At 38.3% G+C, this 19,830-nt stretch overlaps 1 protein-coding gene across 2 annotated transcripts; it reads right to left on the bottom strand.

Moving 5' to 3' along the window:
- Positions 1-322: 322 nt before the first annotated feature.
- Positions 323-19,021, bottom strand: itpka (inositol-trisphosphate 3-kinase A). Of its 2 annotated transcripts, none has more exons than XM_053510062.1 (7): positions 18,302-19,021; positions 10,379-10,475; positions 10,087-10,300; positions 5,494-5,698; positions 4,697-4,798; positions 2,457-2,528; positions 323-2,320 (listed from the first exon to the last, which is right to left on the bottom strand). In XM_053510062.1, exons 1-7 carry the CDS (start codon positions 18,671-18,673, stop codon positions 2,111-2,113), a joined length of 1,272 nt encoding a protein of 423 aa, XP_053366037.1. In that variant the 5' UTR covers positions 18,674-19,021; the 3' UTR covers positions 323-2,110. The 2 variants fall into 2 exon arrangements, with proteins under 2 accessions (XP_053366037.1, XP_053366036.1); XM_053510061.1 differs by having other exon boundaries at positions 10,379-10,478; positions 18,302-19,011.
- Between the last annotated feature and the right edge of the window lie 809 nt (positions 19,022-19,830).

Here is a 19,830-nt window from a genome sequence, read left to right as displayed (position 1 = left end):
TTTATTTGAGTAATTCCAATTATCTAATAAAAACATTTTTAATTACATTTCTGTTTATGAATTTGAACTTCTGCCTCGTGCTTCTGCACGATCCATTCGAAAATTTCAACAATCCTAATTTATTTCCTGCTACAGGTCACGCCTACATGTCATTTTACTACCTTCCTACTATGTTAATTTTTTATTTGTCACTTCTCTTTAATTGCATGTTAATTTACTCATTATCCTACCATTCCAGTTCTAGAAATTAACTAAATCACTAAATCTAACTGCCATACCAAATTGTAATAGTACACTCATCTTAAAAAAAGACAACAAAATGTTATTTTAAAGGTATTTATTATGAGAACATCTCACATGTGTTCATCGTGTGACAACTAATACTGTCACCTTGTCCCTAAAAACAATAGTGTTTGAAGGTAAAATTTGTCCGATCTGACATGAAAAATACTTTTTAAAGAAATATAGATAAGCAAACGGCAGCCCAGGTCCTTACACTTAATGCTTAACACCATAAAAATACAATACAGCCTTTATCAAATCAACAAGAAAAATCCCAGTACCACTCTTTGCCACAAAACAAGCTCTGAAAATAATCAGAAACATAACAGTTTGTATATACACTGATTAATTGCATACTAGTCATATTCAAGTAGGAAAGTCTCTAAAAATGATCAGGGGTTTAAACCCGGTTAAAACCCACAGACCTTCGTAAACCCATACACATTTTTAAAGTTTCAAAGGAGGAAATGGATACCAGCAGACAGTCCCACAATAAGAAATAACACAGGAGGTGACAGAACAGAATGAGTTGAAATGTGTGGAAAGAAAAAAATAACAGAGACATGGGAACCTGTCTTCAATCTTCTGCAGGTTGGTGATTTCATTTTACCACAAATTCGCTACAAATGGTTTATGTTAAGGTTATTGGGTGGACGCTTTTACCCAAGCTGCTTACAAGTAAAAACACAACCAGATATGGGAAAGGTTAAGTTTCTTGCTCTTTGGCATTCTTGGGATTTCAACTGGTTACAAACAATGAGCTTTAACTGCTCACGCTGACGCCATGCCAATTTTAAATAAAAACAAGATGAACCAACAGGTTGGAAAGTAGTTCTGTTCTTGTGGTGGAAATACAATCAGAATGGCCACACATAATACCACCTGCTAAAAATTATGCTTGCAAAAGATAACATAGAGGGTAGTTCATTAATAGTGTAAATACAGTCTTTAGTTATTATGCAGCCTTTTTAGCTTTACCCATAATTGCACTGTGAAACAGATGACTAAGGTTCCTGCTATGATCTCCTATTTCCAAGACTGTCGGTTCACTTTGCTCATGAGTCACAATCAGCATTACACTAATCCACACTTGCCGTTACACCAGTAATCACATGAAGTCTTCATTTGCAATTAAAGCAAAGCCACCCCACAAACAAATGAGTCATCCCACAACACCTTAAAGTGCGAAACAGACCATGATCACAGCACTGATCTCAAGATAAGGCTTAAGAGAAAGCAAGTGAGTGTGGCAGCTAAATCTAGTGAGCCACCCCCAGATGTGGGAGGATGTCTCGTGATAATTCCTTGCTTAAGCTTTAAGCAAATAATAGACTCTGCCTTAAATGTGTTTCTTATCCTCCGGGAGGAATAGTACATATTTGTCCGGTAAACATTAGCTCTAACTAATCACCATAAAACAAATCATAAAAGCTTCCCTCGAAGCATAAGTAAAGCAATTTGCCTCTGTTTTTTTGTTTTGTTATGATAATTTGTTGGTAATGAACTTTCCGTAATAGTGCATGGTAAATTGTGTATTCCGACTGCAGTGGTGTAATAAGTCTTCACTATGGGTGTATAGCCATTTAAACTGAAGCTACTGACAAACACAGGATATTAATTGTTGTCAGTGTGCTCTTTAAATCTTCTGACTTTATTTGCAAGAGGCATGAGGCACTGAATTAAATTAGGCTCTCTTGAACTCCTGGATAGTTACTCATAAAAGAGAACAGCTGGGGGGAATTAGAGAGTGTCAAGAGAGTACGTTTGACTTTTATATTGCAAAGGAAGAAATTATCATTTTTCTCCATGGCACGATGTATAAAGTTCACTATGAGCACTGTGCCTGCAGTGAGCTGAGGGTGTCCAGCAGATTGTCAAGGCCCCACAAGTATCCATCTTCTCGGTTGCCCTCATGCCAGGGTTTAGCGTGATCCAGCGTCTGTCCAGCAGGGAGAGCTGTGGTCTTACCGAAATCGATGAGCCAAACTTCAGCTCGCTCCGTGTGGTCGTGGATAAACAGCATTGAACTCCCAATGACCTGGGAAATTAAATTTTCCATAAGATGCCTTTAAAGGTTTATGTGCCCCAGGACAGTGCAATCTACTCTATTACAAATACAAAGAAATAAAGGTATTGTCTGCCAGGAGCAAAAGTACAAATGTGCTTTAATTTACCTCATGTTTCATGAAAAATTCTGAAGTTTTCAGGGTCTGTCTGATATCCTCTAGCCTCCTAATGTAGGAGCTCTGTAACAGATAGATTAAAGAAAGAAACAAAGCATTAAACACTCCACCCTATGGTAAATACAAAAAGTAGCAAGTTACCAGACAAATATTGTAGAATACTTGTTAATTTTAGTCTATTATTGGTATTCCCCAAGGCTCTGCCCTAGGCCCCCTTCTGTTCTGAGCTATCTTCTCCCCATGTTCACATTTAAAAAAAAAAAAAAAAATCTGGTAATCATTTTCATTGTTGTGCAGTGTGCAGATAACACACAGCTTTATAAGTACACATAGCCTAACTCTGCCTTTTTACTCTCCTGTCTCACCAGCTGCCTACACAAAACAAAAACTCAATTTTCTTCCAGCTTTCTTAAACAAAATAGGAATATGACAAAGGCTCTGGTTATACCTTCCTAATCTACTCCTTACAAGTCAGATAGCTATTTCACTTGCTTTTGATAGTTTCTCAGTTTCTCCCACTCCTTACATTATATTGCCAAAAGTATTCACTCACCTGCCTTCACATGCATATGAACATTCATTTCTTGGTACAAAGAGTTAAATATGACCATTCTTTGAAACTATAACAGTTTTAGGCCTGACTCGCAGTCTTTAATTCATTCCAAAAATATTCTATTGGGTTGAGTTCTGGACTCAGGCCAGTCATGTTCTTCAACATCAAACATGCCTATTCATGTCTTTATGGACCTTGCTTTGTGCACTGGTTCGCAGTCATGTTGGAACAAAAAGGGGCAATCCAAAACCTTTTTCACAAAGTTAGGAGCATGAAATTGTCCAAAATATCTTGGTATGCTAAAGCATTAAGAGTAAAGAATAGGATGTTACTCAAGTTCATATGCATGTAAAGGCAGGCGAGTGAACATGTTTGGCAATATAGTGTATTTTTAACAGCACATTGTCATTTGAATCTCTTTTTAACAGTGTCACTAAGTAATTTTACTTCTATTTAGGCATTTCCATAATCCACTCTTCCTCTACCCTCCATTCATGACGTGGTTACAACCAGTAAATTCTTTTCTGGAATCTGGTCTACCACATAATTTCCTTTATTAACTCCAACTAATCCCTGAAATGCATCATGTCACCCAACCACTTCAACAACTTCACTGACTCCCTTTTAAATCCTGTATTGATTTGGAAAGTGTCACTTTCAAAGCCCTCAAAGCTCATAATGATCTACACCTGCTCTCACCTCTTTTACTCTTTGCTCTTCCACATAAAGGCTTCTCTTAGACTTCCTATATCCGCTTAACCACTATGGGCTCTAAAACCTTTAGTCATATTGCCCTGTGTCTCCGGAAATCTCTTCTCAGAAAATAATCGCCAACACTGCCTCTCATTTTTCTCCATGGCATACCATATTCAAATTATATAAACTTATTCAGAAGTGCTTATCCCACATAATTTTGGGCTGTGTTTAAATACGGTTTGCCCTTTTATCTGGAAATAACTTTTAAAGATCATTGTGCATTAAAAAAAAACACTTTTATTGTTGTATTTTTTGGATGATGGTAAATGCTGTTGCTGCTTTCCTTTTTTTTTACCCAGTACTGTACTGTATTTTATCATAAACTCTTGTTTATATACTTATATCTACATGGCTTGGCCAAAAAAAGTCACCACATGGATTTAACTAAGCAACAAGACTCCATTGCATAATGTCTGCAATGATTAATAAGGTTCAGCTGACAACAAGTTATTTAACACTAACTGATGCAGTGATTAGCTTTTCATTTCTTAAACAACTATGTCAAAGGGCATAAAGATATTGCTAAAACTACCAAAATTGGGGTAAGATCTGTTAAACACATTATTAAGACCTGGAAGGATAGTGGTGAGCCATCATCTTCGAGGAAGAAATGTGGTCGGAAAAACATTTAAATTGCTAGGAAGCATAAAGAGTGGACTATGGACCATTGAAAAAAGTTCATGTCCAGACTGATCCTATTCCAGAATAATGTGTCATTGTGTGTCTATCTATTTATCTATCTACTCAAGTCAAGCAAATCTAAAATTAATAAATCTGGGGTAATTCACAATTCTCTGTGTTAATATGACCTATATGTGTTAAGTATGCCTTTCCCCTTAAAATATTATTTAGAATATTGGCCAGAATTGCAGTAGGGCATGGAAAGCTAACCAAACTGGTTGATCTAGTTCGTTTTACGCACAATTATTTTCCCCTTCCCGCTGACAAAGTCCTTGAAGACCTGTGTGACTTCTTCCATTGAGTGAGTCTTCTTAAAGTCAGTGCGGCACGTTCCATCTGCTTTCTGTTAATTCAGTTTGAAAAAATTAACAACAACAACAAAAAACAACAACAATAATAAACTACGAGGTATTAATATTATTTATGTATAACATACTGAGGAAACCCATCGGACAGCTTTGTGGTTTAATTTAAAGAAACTTCCAAAGAAAGACCAAACACAGGTTTTGATTTAGTGGTTAGCACTTTTGCTTCGCGCCTTAGTTTTAAATTTGCCCGCCAGTCTGTGTGTATGGAGTTTGCATGTTCTCCCTGTGGTTGCTGAGTTTCCGAAAGGTATGGTTTATAGTCTGATGAGCATTTCTAAATTGCACATAGTGAGTAATGGGTATGAATGTGCTTGTGCCTTGCAATCAGCATAACTTTTGCAGTTTCAGTAGTAAATATGAATAGTGAAGGGTTTCCTGAGCCACTGCATATATATATATATATATATATATATATATATATATATATATAAATATATATTGTATATCTGTATATATTATGTCCAGTAAATAGAGAATTATGGACTTATCCATAGGTGCTGGATGAGACACAGTCTATTACTCAGCGTCAATATTTGTGGCATAACCTTTATGTTGACATTTACATGCGCATGAGATAACAATAAATAATTCATACACTGTATCCTGTTTCCACTGCTACTAAGTGCCCTCCCTCATCAAATGTTTGTTTTGTGTTAGCCTGTGCAGGTACCTTGATGCCCTCGATGCGGAAACCCAAAGTACTGGTGGAGCTGAGAGTCTCCCTCCACTGCATGTAACGTAGCTTGGTCACGGCCTGCTGCTTGCGCTCGTCTGTAGTGGGAGCCTCGCTGTCCACCTCCAGCATTTTGTTATACAAGTCCCTGCGCATCTTGGGCTTCTCCCTGGCGCGCACCAGCTCATCCTCCAGATAGGTTCTGATGGGAAAGGAGACGACACATAGCGAAGCATGAGTCACTCTCTGACAGAGAAGCTGCGAAGAGCTTTATGACCCCTGCTGCGGAATCTGATGAACCATTTTAAAGCAGACAAAACCCTTTAATGCCTGATTTTAAAGGTGTGTTGGGTTGAAATCAACTCTCTGAAGCTAAGAATTTTAGTTCCTATTTTATCAGAGCATTTTCAATGATAGCACCCACCCGATTGTAAGCCTTTACCATAATTTGTCAGGCCATTTATTGTAAAGAACTACTGCATACAGCAAGGTGGAAAACACTGGCGCCAAAAAACCCATCATTTCCCTAAGTAAGATAATAATCATTTTTTAATACAGTAAGTATCTACTATTAGTTAGGTCTCAGAGTAAAAAAGTGCACTCTGGAGTTGTTTTCATGTTCTTGATTTTTTTAGTGCGATTTTCAGTTTCATTCTCGTCGTGACTTCCTGTGTGAAAAGAGGAAGTCAGCAGGGGACTCCTCTGAAAAAACATGTCTGTGTATGTGTCTGAGTGTGTATGAGGACGTGTCTGTCATGTGTAAAGCGTATGAGAAGGAAGCCCTAAGGGACACCCCACGTGTGCTTGTGTAAGTGTGCAGAGACAAAGAAAGTGCTCTGAGCCGGAAATTCATGCCTCGGTCGTTAATCGTGAGCTTCGTTTTTCATGAGGTTTAGCTCTACTCTCTCTCTGCTTCAACAGGAAACAGACCAAAAGCTGAAACAGGTGTTTAAATAGGCTAAAGCAAACCACACACACACACACACACACACTTAATGACTCATTTCACACAAGTTTACATGGATCAGCTACATCAGTTACAACTACATATTAAAAAATATGATTAATCTTTTACTTAAGCATCAACTGCTTGGAAATAACATTATGCACAGCAAATCCTCGTGGTGTATGTATTCTTTACTTACAGTAAGTACGGGTAAATTAGTAGTGCTAAAAAACAGTATCTGCCTACATGTGCCCTCTGACTTTTCTAAGTCGGCTTTTTGCGTGAGGTTTTTACAAATTTTATATTGTTGGTTTTTAAAAGAAAAGGTATTTTAGCTCTTATCATCTAATTTTAATGAAAATCTGGTTACAAACCCGACAACTGTATGTGAGTTTTGATTCTGTGATACCGCCACACCCCTACCTGTCGACCTGCATGTCACGGCAACCAAATCGTGCAGATCCAGCGCCCTGAAGAACAGCAGTCACGCACAGTTGCGTAAAATTCACAACAGACAGGTAATGCTACTGTGCCCTAAGCCAGCAGCCAATGACAAAGAAAATAAAAACAAGTTGCAATGAGGGAGTGTGAAGGATAGTGCATAAGAGAAAAAAAGACAGTCTTTTCCCTCGTCTCTGTCTGCCATCAGCTCCACTCAGCCACTCACGGTTTCTATGTGCAGTATATGCCATTTTCATTGTTAGACACCAACAAAGCACTGAGACTGACTTGCTTCGCGTGACAAACAAAACAATGTAAATAGCCGCAGTTATTCTGCAGGAAATAAATGATTGGTAAAGCATTATTGTAGATACCACAGGTGTTACAACATAAGCCTTGGGCAGAAGAGGACAGGAAGTCAGTCTGAGTTCAATATTGTTGTACATCTAAGTTTATTTTCTTTGGTTTCGCCATAAAATCATTAGACCTGCAGAATTTTAGTATTGCAGGAAGACCGAATTTAAAGGTATAACTATTCATCTGTATGTTAATACAGGATTTTGCCTCACATCTTCCGATAAGTTTACAATTTACAGTATTTATTAAATGGATAAGTGATTATAAGGCACAGGAACAAAGCTGGAGTAGCTGGAATTCTAATTAAAATTCAAACTGAATATAAGTATTTGTTTTGTCAGCATTATAGCTCAACTAGCCTCATAAGGTTAAGCCTACCTTACAGTAGTCATTAACCTTACATATGTGGATATTAGATTCAATGTTTATATTTTCTATCGTATATCTTCCATAGTTTACATATTTCTATCTGAACATGGATAAAAAAAAAGAACTTGTGGTCTGATAAGTCCAGACAGACCCTATTCCAGAGAGCTGGGTGTGTCAGGGTGAGACCAGGGACATGCATGATGATGCAAAGCATAGTGGCCTCTGGAGCCTCTGGAGAAAGCGTTATGGTTTGGGGTGGCTTCAGTTGGTCAAGTCTATTCTCAGCAACGTTATGTGACAATAAAACAAAATCAGCTGACTACCTGAAGGTGCTGAATGACCAAGGTATTACATCTATGGCTTTTCTTTTCTAAAGATTTTCACACATGAACGTGCCACCACATTGAGTGCTGTGATCAAAGCCAAAGGTGGTTGAATAAAAGGTAAGAGAGCATGACTTTGTTTTAGGCCAGGCAGTGTATACACTTTACCACTATAACCACTGAAACATCCCACAGAAACAACACACAGAAGAACAAGAAGTACTGGAAGTACTGTCAGTATGGTCTGTGAATTCTGACCCTGACAGTTCATTTCAGGTACATCACTCCAGTCGAAATCCTAATCCATATACGTTATTTGTTTGTAACATATCAACAAACTAATTGTTTAATTTAAACTTTGCCAAATTTTTTTTTTAAATAACTAACTGAAATTCAGTTATATCCCTAATGCCAACACCGCTCCCGAATTTAACAACAAGCACCTTTAATTAGTACACCAACTTCATTCTAAAAGGAGCATTTAATTCAAAACTGTGGTGCTGAGGAGTTTGAAGGCCAGGTTGGCCCCGGTGGACAGTATAAGGGGCTAGGGGTGGGCGGTATAACCAAAATCTTCTATCACGGTAGAAGCAATTTTCTACCTCAATACCGATATATATCACAACATAGCAATTTGTATCTGAAAATGCATAAATAAAAATTCAAACACAAAGAAACTGTTTTAAATAATGTCATTTTATTTAAACTGTAATTGCTGAGGTTTGCCGCATTTTTTTACTTTGGCCATATTCGTTTGGATGCTTGGATTTCAGATGATAGAAAAGGTTTGACGTGTTTCCCCCATTTGTTTAAACAGTGCACTTGCATACCTTGCAAATCACGTTCGTCTCATTCGTATCACTTTTCTTATACCCAAACCGATTCCACAACACAGACGATGTACCTTTTTTCTTTACAATCTCCTCGTTGTTGGTTTTGTCACATGTAAGCAAACTCACTGCTGCTGCACCATCTTCGTCCATTGTCGAAGTGTATGTGAAACCAAACACATCAAAAGTGGGACGAAACTGTGGCACCCCATTGAACCAAATATCTGCGCGGCCCAGTGGACAGCGCAGTGTGACTATCTGGGGTTGAGCAGCGCTGGTTCGAGCAGCGCTGCTCAACCCAGTCCGCTGCGTGAATAAACCAGATCATCTCTGCGCTAGATCAAACCTGCGCGACCCACTGTTTTTTATTTAAAAACTATTTATTTAAAATGTCAGGACTGTTAAATATTGTTTCCGTCTTGCCATGCCTGGTTTGTACGTGCGCATCCCAGCGGGGTAAAGTGAATTTTGATGGTCGGCGCGGTTTATTTCTACCAGAGTTGCGCAGGTTTGTGATTCGAGCAGCGCTGCTCAAGTTGGTCCGAGCTGCGCGATCCACCGGGTCTGGATATTTGATCTGCCCACGCCGGCTCGATCGGGTGCCGCGGTTTCGTCCCACTTTAGATGTGTCTGGCTTCCCATAGAAGTGAACGTGTATTGCGTGGTTACGTAACGTGCAACGTCACGTGATCTCAACCGCGATTAAGACGATAGACCAAAATCTCTATCGGTTGACAAATTTCTAGCGGTTAACCGTGTCTACCGGTATATCGCCCACCCCTATGGTGGGCCATGGTGCACTGGGCATTCTAGTGCCTTTCTCTCAATAAGTTTTAAGGAGAATTTGTGCTACATTGGCTTTTTTGCCCTGCTGTCATGGGTGAGCCTTGGGTGTCCTGTCGCCAGTCTGCTGGTGTATAGGTGATAATCAATGTTACTTTCTGAATGTTCTGTGATGTTAATGTTATTTAACCATAACATCAATTTTAATGTTGTCTACTGTACAACTCCCTGTATACTTAAGCAGTGGCCAGTTAGCTCTAGCATTTGGCAGGCAAAATGCAGTCACGATGCACTGACACTTAAACATTTGCATCACTCCTTCATCCAGCTCTTTTTTTATATGACACTTTCTGACCACATGGATATCTAGTCTGTTGTTTACTGCATAACAAGCCATCTGCTAGCATTAAAGAAGCAATAAACACAGTTATTTATCTATATCCAACACTTCTTTCGACATTACAGCTCATTAAAGAGGTTTGTAGTCTATAAATCTACATTTATTTTTTACAGAGCAAGTGCTTGCTGTTTAATTACTCACCTCACTCCCATTTTGCAGTCCATGACATTTGGCCCACTGAAGTTAGTCAGCAGGTCACTCATCTGCAGGAAGAGCTCGCCATCTCTCTCAACAGTTCCTCTGTAGTTTGGTACAAATCGTTCCATCACATCTCCTCTTATGTGCTCGAAACATAGCTTTTCGTTCTCAGAATACTTCTTAAGGATGGTGCCGTGTTCTCCAGCTTTGAAGCTGCCTGTATCAATAAAAACACTAGGGCAATGGAATCCACTGTTTATACTTTAGTATTGATTTTGGAATGAACTGTTCCTACCTTTGTGACCGGCTAACTGAACCCAAGACAGCCGCTTTCTCTGCGAGGCTACAACATGCCAATGCACAACAGTCTTCAACGTCCACCACGGTTTTGCCTGCTGTGACACAGCAAACATCAACTTGGTTAATTATATAGGTCGCAGGGGTCTGAATGCTGAAAATTGTTTCGGTTATTCCTCTCATATGGAAAGCCGAACAGGAAGTATGTTGTAATGTCAAAACTGTCATTTAAGTTGTACAACTCAAATCAGGACTATTGACATGAGGGTAAAGCATCAATAGGAAAATATCACAGCTATAAACAACAATGCTATAATGACATTTGATCAAATAAGGAATAAAACATACAATAATAATCAGTGGTGTAAGAGACAATGCTATCTATGAACCAAGAGATGGGCTTCGTTGCCTAGAAGGGGGTGTGACGGGCACATATAATTCTCTCCTCTCTTTCGGTCACAGTGACACTAGCCAATCACAGGTGGCTGTAAGCTCATGTCTGTGAAATAGAGCTTATCTTTGGGTGTGTGACGCTGCTTTGTGACACAGCATGAGCAGACATGAAAAGTTGCTTTTGGCAGGCTTCATGTGTCAAGGAGGAAGCACATGTTAACTTTCAACCGCCCCAGTGGGTCGATGTCAGCTGAGAATAGAGCAAGCTGGAAATTTTCAAGTTACCAAATTGAGGACGGAGGAAAAAAATAGGTGGCTTATTTTCCCGATAACAGCACCAAGTTGCCAACCTTGACACTTTTTACATATTAAAAACATTTTTTTTTTTTTAATGTAAGTTACTTTTACTGATGTGGAACAACCATGAAGCAAGTATTTGCTTATCATTTACACTGAACATATAAACAGCCATTCCATCATCAGTCTTTTGTTTTACTTTTATGAAGAGTGTTCAAGTCAAACTGGGACTTTAGAAATCGCGCAGAATAACAGAGCAGTTAAGAGTTAAAACTACCTTTATTTATCTATACAGTATAACCTTCTGTTATGCTAATGCACTTATCCCAGTGTTTCACTAGTGCTTCTATATTATTAAGTTAGGAAGTTTTCTCAGTGCGCCGAAGCCATGATCTTCCTGCCGGCTTCACATCTGAAACGCTGGGCTCAAAGGAACGCCTTTAATGGTCCAAACATGTGGAAATGTCTTGTATTATAAGGTCAGAACTGTGTGAGGGATTTGGCAATAGCTGCTAGCCGAGTTGCTGTAATGGTGTTGGTGAATCATTGTGTGTAAAGTTCCCACGGACAGATGCATCTCTTCCGCAAGTTAGTGACAAGTAATCTGTTGATTTTCAAGAATCAGGAGTTTCACTCGCTGAAAACTAATTTACAGAAATGATTCCAGTGGGCTCTGTGTCTGTAAATGTCAATGTTTGTTTCCGCCTTCATCCATGAGAAAGTTCATCAAGTCCTGGTTTGACTTATATCATACCCTATCTTTTTCAATTTTATCCTCTTTTATGTATTTTCTCATATTAACTTTTTTTAAGTGACAGAAACTTTCTAACTTTTAAAAGTTCTGACATTGGAAAGGTTAGTCAAATCAACACAATTACACAATTTCCACTTTGATTTAAACTTTGTTGACCTGTAATTGCTTGACACACCAACACATTAATTATCATTAATGACTAATGGTAACCATAATGGTAAATGTGAATGTGAAAATAAAGATGATGGGAGGGAAAGTGGATTGTAAGCAGGCTGACTCATCTGGTGTTCATTAAAGGAATCGTGGAGACCCAACTCTACAATTAAGTTATTAGTAAGCATGTAAGTAAACCTGTCTAGTGAGGATACTTACTGTAAGATAACGACTGATCCAGGTTAACACTACATGCAAAACAAACCTTATCAGTTAGTACATTCTGAATAGGTTAAATTCCTTAACAGCAATTAATCAATTAATCATTAATCATTAATATTTCTAGTGAGAATCTTTAAATACTGTGTGCTTTAGTTCAGGTGTGTGATAAGTATTCAGGTGAGTTGGAGCATGTGTGTTAGGCGCAGACTCAAAAAGTATATATATATATATATATATATATATATATATATATATAAAAGTATATAAATACACACAAGTCATTTTTGTAAATAAATTCTTCAGGGCCTTTTAAGTTCTAGCATTAGCATTATGTTAAAGCAAGTAAAGGTAACATTGCATTGGTAGACAGCTTGAGCAGCAGGATCAGGAGGTAATTTGGTTTAGGATTAATCTGCAAATGTTTGCAGTCTAATCTACAAGCATTTAATCTGCATAAAGCCAACGAATGTAAATATTAGGAGGATTTCATAGACGGTCATCCTGTAGCAATATTTCATGGAGGCCTCAGAGACTGTCATTTGTAAAAATGTGCCATGTGTCGCACTAACAGTGCTTTATGAAGATGACTCGACTTCTCGAGCCACAGAATGACTTGGTCCCGCGCCTGAACACGCAGTTGTTTGTTTTTCTGCTTATTACTGATTCCAACAGAGAAACGATTTTTCCCCCAGTAAACACAGCCAGCATGACAGTTGGCATGGAAATCGTTTCATTTGCGATTTCACAGCCTGGTCACCATTCAATTCAGAGAGCCATCGATAATTAGACAATTTAACATATTATTAAATAAAATTGTCTCGTTAAGTAGGTGGTCGCAAGTCTCATCCAGCTGCCAGAAGTATGTGACCCATAGATACCACCAAAGACTGGCAAACTTCATCAGGCCTACTGTATAACACAGCCTTCTTTTGGCTTTTTTTTAGCACAGCAGCCATTTCTAAAGATGTAAATAACAAATACTTACTGTAAATAAAAGCAAACATCCCGCAATGAAACTCTGAAGGAATGATTCCATTTTAAAGCTAACGTGCAGCTGAATGTTTTGAGCTGAGCTCAAAACATCCAAACATTTACAAACCGCTATGGGGTATTTATTTAAACTGCTTGTGCTTCTTATCACGTGACTGGAAACTGCTTTCAACTCAGTAGGAAATGGGCTACTCTGTGAAAACTGCAACAAATTTTGACACGAGGGTAAAATTCCTGAAAAAAGAAATTTTGAAGAACACACCCACACTTTCGCTGACATTTCCATCAGAAGTGATGCCAAATGAGTGAAAAGATTAAGATCTCCAGTCAACCATGAGTTATGAGGATTCACATTTACTAGGTTGGGTGTGTAACAAAGGCACAGAAAGAACAATGATTTTATCTGTTTAAGAATTAGGAAAGCGTGTGACGTGTCAAATAACTTCAATGACATATGTAAACAATAGAACACAAACAGAAGTTTGAAAATAATCTTCAAGATCTGTTAACTTGAAAATTTTAATATACAATATATAACTTTTATAACACTGAAGCTGAGATTTTCTCAGGTATAAAGTGCATCACTAGGAGGTTAAAAAACAGGGGGGGGGGGGTTCTTATATAAATCTGGTTGGTTTGTTTAAGCCATGGCCAATACATTAATTGAAAAGCAAGAAAGTTTTTTTTGTCCACATGTTTTGTATACACACTGGTAGAGACTCATCTGGATGTCTAAAAATGACTAAAAAATGAATTTTGCATAGTTGATTTTACATATCTAAAAAATCTCATTGCGATCATTGTGGCACTTACTGGAATAAAAATGTGTACTGCATTAGTTCATTGTTAAATGTACCAGTTTGCTATCATATTGGCTAACAGCAAATAACTGAAAAATTGACCCCATTAACAGTTGTTTATAAACTAAAAATTATTATTTTAATTAAAACCATTAAAACCAAAGCATAGGTCAATGGGGAAAAAAGGGTTTACATGCCGGTATGTGTTAACAGAGAGGCTTTAGACTCCTGTGTATTTGGGTTTTTGGATATATCAGGTAGAATAAAAGTTAAACATATTATAATTATTATTATTTGCTCATAAAAACAACTAACAACAAAAAAAAACATGTAATCATGTGTATGTGTGATATTTCTTTTCCTATGTGACGCCTTTTTTTTTTTTTTTTTTTTTTGCTCAGTCATGAAAGCATAGTTAGTAATTGTTTTTCTTAATAAACAAGTTATTAACATTGCAAATGGCCCCTGTAGGCATCCACAAGTTAAAAGTAATATTCCTTAATGCTACCCCAGACATAACCTATAGAGTAAATATAATCTAACTGTAAATTTGGCATGTCTGTACATTGAAGATATTTGTGTAAAAATCATTTGGACGGAGTAATAAAACACATTAAGATGTTTTTTGAAATTTTTGTCTGTCTGTGTGTTTGTGTGTGCATCACGTAAAAACTTGAGCTTGAGGTAACATACACAGTAGAATTAGTTTCATCACAATCGGCCCACAGGAAAAGAAGATATGCTAATTAGAATTTAAAATTGAAAACGTCCTTATGTTATAAAAAACAACTTAACCTTATAAACGCGATCTCATTCCTTCATTTTGCGCACTTCATGGTAACAGCTAAAAATTTTAGTTCATTCCAAAATTCAACAGAAGATGTTGTACACTTTTTTTAAAAGTCACAGGAACATGTAGGTTAGCATAACATATCCAGTCATGACATTTTAAATATTTTTAGTCTGGGGGAAAAAAAATAATTTTAAATCCCTCTTTTGTATTATGTGGCTGAGAAAAAAAGAAGCAATAGTGGAATTATTTCACACTTAGATATAATGAGGTGGAATATAACATCTTAAATAGTTCCTAGAGCTAATATAAGCTGTATTCTAGTGTAGTTATTGTTTTAAACTTCAGACTACATATTCAATTGAGTTCACAGTAGCAGTCCTAAGTTGTTGTTGTTTTTTAACATAGAATTCTTTATGTCAATGTTTCCAAATTCTTGCAAGTTTCCTCTTTCTACAAGCAGACAAGTATCACTATCAGTATCGGGATAGTCTTGTTTCTCTGTCACATGACAATGTACATTTTCTTTGTCTACTTAACATCATTAAAAAGAGAAATGAGAGAGAGGCTTGTGAGGGAACAACTCTCCATACTATATAATGTAAATGATGTCATTCTTCAATATAACAAAATATTGTTTGTGTTTACACATTGCTGCGCTATACTTTCTCACATGCTGTTAACGGAAAATACCGTGTTGGTGTTGGAGCCTGTGACACGACACTGCGTTGGTAATTATTTTCCTACAACAGCATGGCCTGTCATGTTTTAAACCTTACATGTAAAAAGTACTGCGTTCGGCATTTCGAATTTAGAAACGATTAACCTTCCTGAATTCAAATGCCATTTTCCTCCACTAACATGTGCGCACACTCCTACACACACTCACCCACCCACACACACACACACAAAACATGTATTCTGACACACAACAGTGTTTATAGTGAAAGGTCACAGCCGAAATGCTAAGCACACAATTTGCCCCTTATAATGAAAGGCTTGTGAATAATTCCTCCTAGGTAATCGCTCATGTACTAGTTATGAACAACTTGTACTTCTTCATAACGATAAAACACTGGTGCAAAACAGGAACCTCAGGCCTTTTGCTGTATGGAACAAATGAAGGTGAAAATTTTTTAAGGTAAGCCATTTTTCAAATGAGATCTACTTTCCATGACAGGAGCTGTATGCGGATTTGTACCGAATCAGAGGAGAACTCCCATATGTACAGATAAGCAATAACAATTAAGCTTTTGCACAACATGAAAGCTGAACCTTGTACAACAGTAAATGCACACATCTGTAACACACCCATAAGTCAAATATTGAACTGTACAGTCATATTGGAAATTTATACACAAACTCGACCAAGTCCGACATTAAACTCTTATAAATCTTGGGTGGGAGAGCAACGTGTCTCCCGAGCTTGAATTAAAACAACAAAACAACGTTTGTCTGCAGCAAATATTGCATCATGGACTCACCAGGAAAATACCTTCCTTAATATGCTCCAGAGTTTCAACAAAGCAAATAAAGTTTTAAAGGTAAACATATACTCATCTATGTGCGTAAAAGTGTGTGTGAGTGTGTGTGTGAGTGTGTGTGTGTGTCTACAGTGAATCAAACCATTTTGTAAACCCATTAGGCTTGACCAAAATGTCACCTCGCACGCACACAGTGAACAAACCGTACCCTGGTTGATGTGTTAACCTGCTGCCATGGACAGTCCATAAGAAGCCCGTGCTTTTGTATTCATTCACTGGAAGGACTTCCAGGATCTGAGACAAAGGAGAAAAAAAAAAAAAAAACTAACCCTAACCAGTGCATTACAGCATAACTGTAGGCTATTAAACAAGAACATGCTAAATAAAGAGCTCTTTGTTTAGCCATGTGTAAAATATATGAAGCATACTTATTCTAACCACCGTGACGATCATCTGAGTGGCATTTTAACAGGCACAGAGTTGTTTCTTTTTAAAGAGGTAGTGAAAATGCTTGCTGCATGATGTGGCTTCGACTGTAAATGTCACAGTGCTAAAGGTTTGTTTTCTTCAAATATGCCAAGATAAGATCAGGGTTTCCTTACACAGCCTGTGTGTACTACGCGATTCCTTGGGATATTTGAGAGCAAACTGCTCTAATGCCTTTTGTAAAGGACTTTTTTCCTCCATACGATAAAACAAGCTCGTCAAGCAAGAGGTGATGAAGTCATCAGAAGGTTGGATATTGTGCAGACATGCCTTTCAGACTTCAAGACGCTGCATGTGTTTAAAGTTCTTTGACTGCTAACGCCTTCTATGGATGTGATCGAGCGACGGGATTCCGGGAACAGAGAATTTATGCAACACAGCAGTTGCCACTTGGCAGATAATGGAACACACACACACACACACACACACACACACGCTCACACACGCACACATCAGATAAAATACTACTTTGTGATTTCTTTCCAGTGGATATATTAAATGTTATTTTAGTAAGCTAAATAGGACACCACCGACCGCTGACATTTTGGTCTAGAAAGTTTGGAATGGGTTTAGTTTCAACATTTATGATTGAGTTTCTAACCCCTGCATAATGATACATTATTTTATGCAATAAATTTATACCTGTTAAACAAAAAAAGTTCTATTCATCAGAAAGGCCGGATCTTATCTGATAAATATTTAACCATATGCTGTGGAATACAGTCTTATTACTACAGAATTAAGTTGTTGTTTTTTTTTACTTTCTTCGTGCTGTTGCTTCAAACTACTATGCCCTTATCTGTTTTCACACTTTTGTGGGTTACAGTTTTGTTCATGCAGACTGCAGACATCTCCTATAGCATTCTTAAAGCATTATTATACTAAAAAAAAAAAAAAAAACACTTGATCATTCATTTATATCAATAAAGGTGCTGTACTTTTGGTCGTCCTTGTTTCTGGGGTGGTGCCATCAGGTATACCTGAATTGTGCCTCGTACATGTGGTACAGATGGTGCAAGCTTTAATTTGCTTTTAGTGTGAAGCTGTAAAAGGTACTTTAGTGGTTCATAACGCACAATAAAAAATAATGTAAAGCATTACACTTCGGATGTTTTTCATTGCTGTAATTTAAATTATCTTGAGTTATTTTTAAATACGCATTTCAAGATAAAATATGCATACTTTTTACGTGTACACCGTTGATGGTGCAAGGACATTTTCGTTTTTGAACATGAACTTTGATATGGTGGACTTTTTTTTGTATCATAGTCGCCCTTGAATTGCTGGAGCATGTAAATGCAAAACAACCTGTAGTGTTTTTGCTGTGTTTTTTTTTTTTTTGCACTCACAGATTCATGCATTATACAAAGTATCTGTGCGTGCAAAATGATCGAAGGCAACGTGACTACAGATGAAAAAGACAAAAAGTTTCACTGCATGGTGTGACACTTTTTTTTTTTTTTTTAAGATCAGCCTTTGACAAGCTACTGCTAGAGATTTCAGAAGGACCTCGATGGTTGAGAAGCTTTTTTTTTTCTCGCAGAACACCCACCTCTCCTGTATCTGCCAAATGCTCCAAAGTAACGATGCCTTTGCTTTTCGTTTCGTTGTCGCTCAGCACGTCGTCCTCTGACTCCTCTAAGCCCACGGACGAGCCGGTGGACGACACGGACGAGTTGGAGAGCTTGCGGCGGAGCGGCGCTCCTCCGTTCAGCCCCTCCGCCTCCTCGTACTCGAGCTGCCGCGTGCCGCTGCCTTCGTCCGCCGTCACGGTCAGCTGCGGCACCAAGCGCGCGCTCGCCATCGGCAGCCGCTCATTACAGACGTGTGCGGACGAGCAGTGGCCCTGACGCTCTTTCCCGCTCAGGGGAGAGGAGCTACAGGTCAACGCCTCCTTCAGAGACCTCCGCCTCTCTTTTGGCATCGATAATGGACTCGGTTTTTAAAGGAAAATCTACGTCTCGTAATCCACTTTTACACTGATTCCGAGTATCAAATCCACGCATTAGTTATTCATCGGGTTGTAAAAATCCAGTTGGTCGCGGTGATCCTCCGGAGTCCGCTCGGTGCTGTTTGCACTGATGCGTGCTGCTGCAGCCGCGGGGAAGCCCTGTGACACACGTAACCTCAGCGCGGTTCTCTGGGCTAAACTGGATCTTCCGCGTTTCAGTCTCGCTGTTCTTCTGCTTCCTGACTTTGTTTGTTTCACTCATTTCCTCGTTAGCACCTGCGCGTTTAGCCTGTTACATCTCACACACAGAGGGTTCCCTCTACCAGTGAGACACCAACAGCAATCACAGCACAACTACTCCTACTATTACTACTGCTAATAAAACACTACGACTACTGCTATTACACTACAAACACTACTACTACTGCTATTACTAACAACAAAAACAACAACAAACATACTACAGTTACAGCTGCTAACAACAATAACCATATCACTACTACCACTGCTATCACTAACAGCAACTAAAATACTGCAACTACTGCTGCTAATAAGAACATTAACCATAACACTAACACTGCTATTACTAACAACAACAATAACAATGTAAATACTACAACTATTGCTGCTAACAACTTTAACCGCAACACTACTACCACTGCTATTACTAACAACAACAACAATACTACTATGGTAGGAATGTGAAGTCATATTAATTCTAGTGTACTAAAACCATCACTTAAAACCATACAGGATCAGATTCCAGCCGTAGGTAGGTGTGCATGGAGTTTGTCTTCCCCATGCTTGGTGGGTTTCCTTTCACGGTTCAAAGACGTGCAGATTAAGCTAATTGGTGTTCCCAAATTGCTTGTAGTGTGTGTAATGTGCCCTATGATAGATTGGCACATCGTCCAGGGTGTACGCTAAGTCTCCTGTGATAGGCTCCAGACCCCCTCCTCTCCATGACCATGTACTGTATATGTTTACAGCATTTGATAGATGCTCTTATCCGGATGACTTCTATTCATTTCATTACACACATGTAGCTCGGTGTTGCTGCGGTCTGATATTGGGCCATTCTGATCAGAAGTCCAACACCTTAACCACTGTGCTACACCTGTCCATGGATT

This window comes from Clarias gariepinus, chromosome 13 (genome assembly GCF_024256425.1).
Source record: "Clarias gariepinus isolate MV-2021 ecotype Netherlands chromosome 13, CGAR_prim_01v2, whole genome shotgun sequence".
Lineage (NCBI taxonomy): Eukaryota > Metazoa > Chordata > Actinopteri > Siluriformes > Clariidae > Clarias > Clarias gariepinus.
Note: the sequence above shows the minus strand (reverse complement) of the source record. Positions and strands in the feature narration are given on the sequence as shown.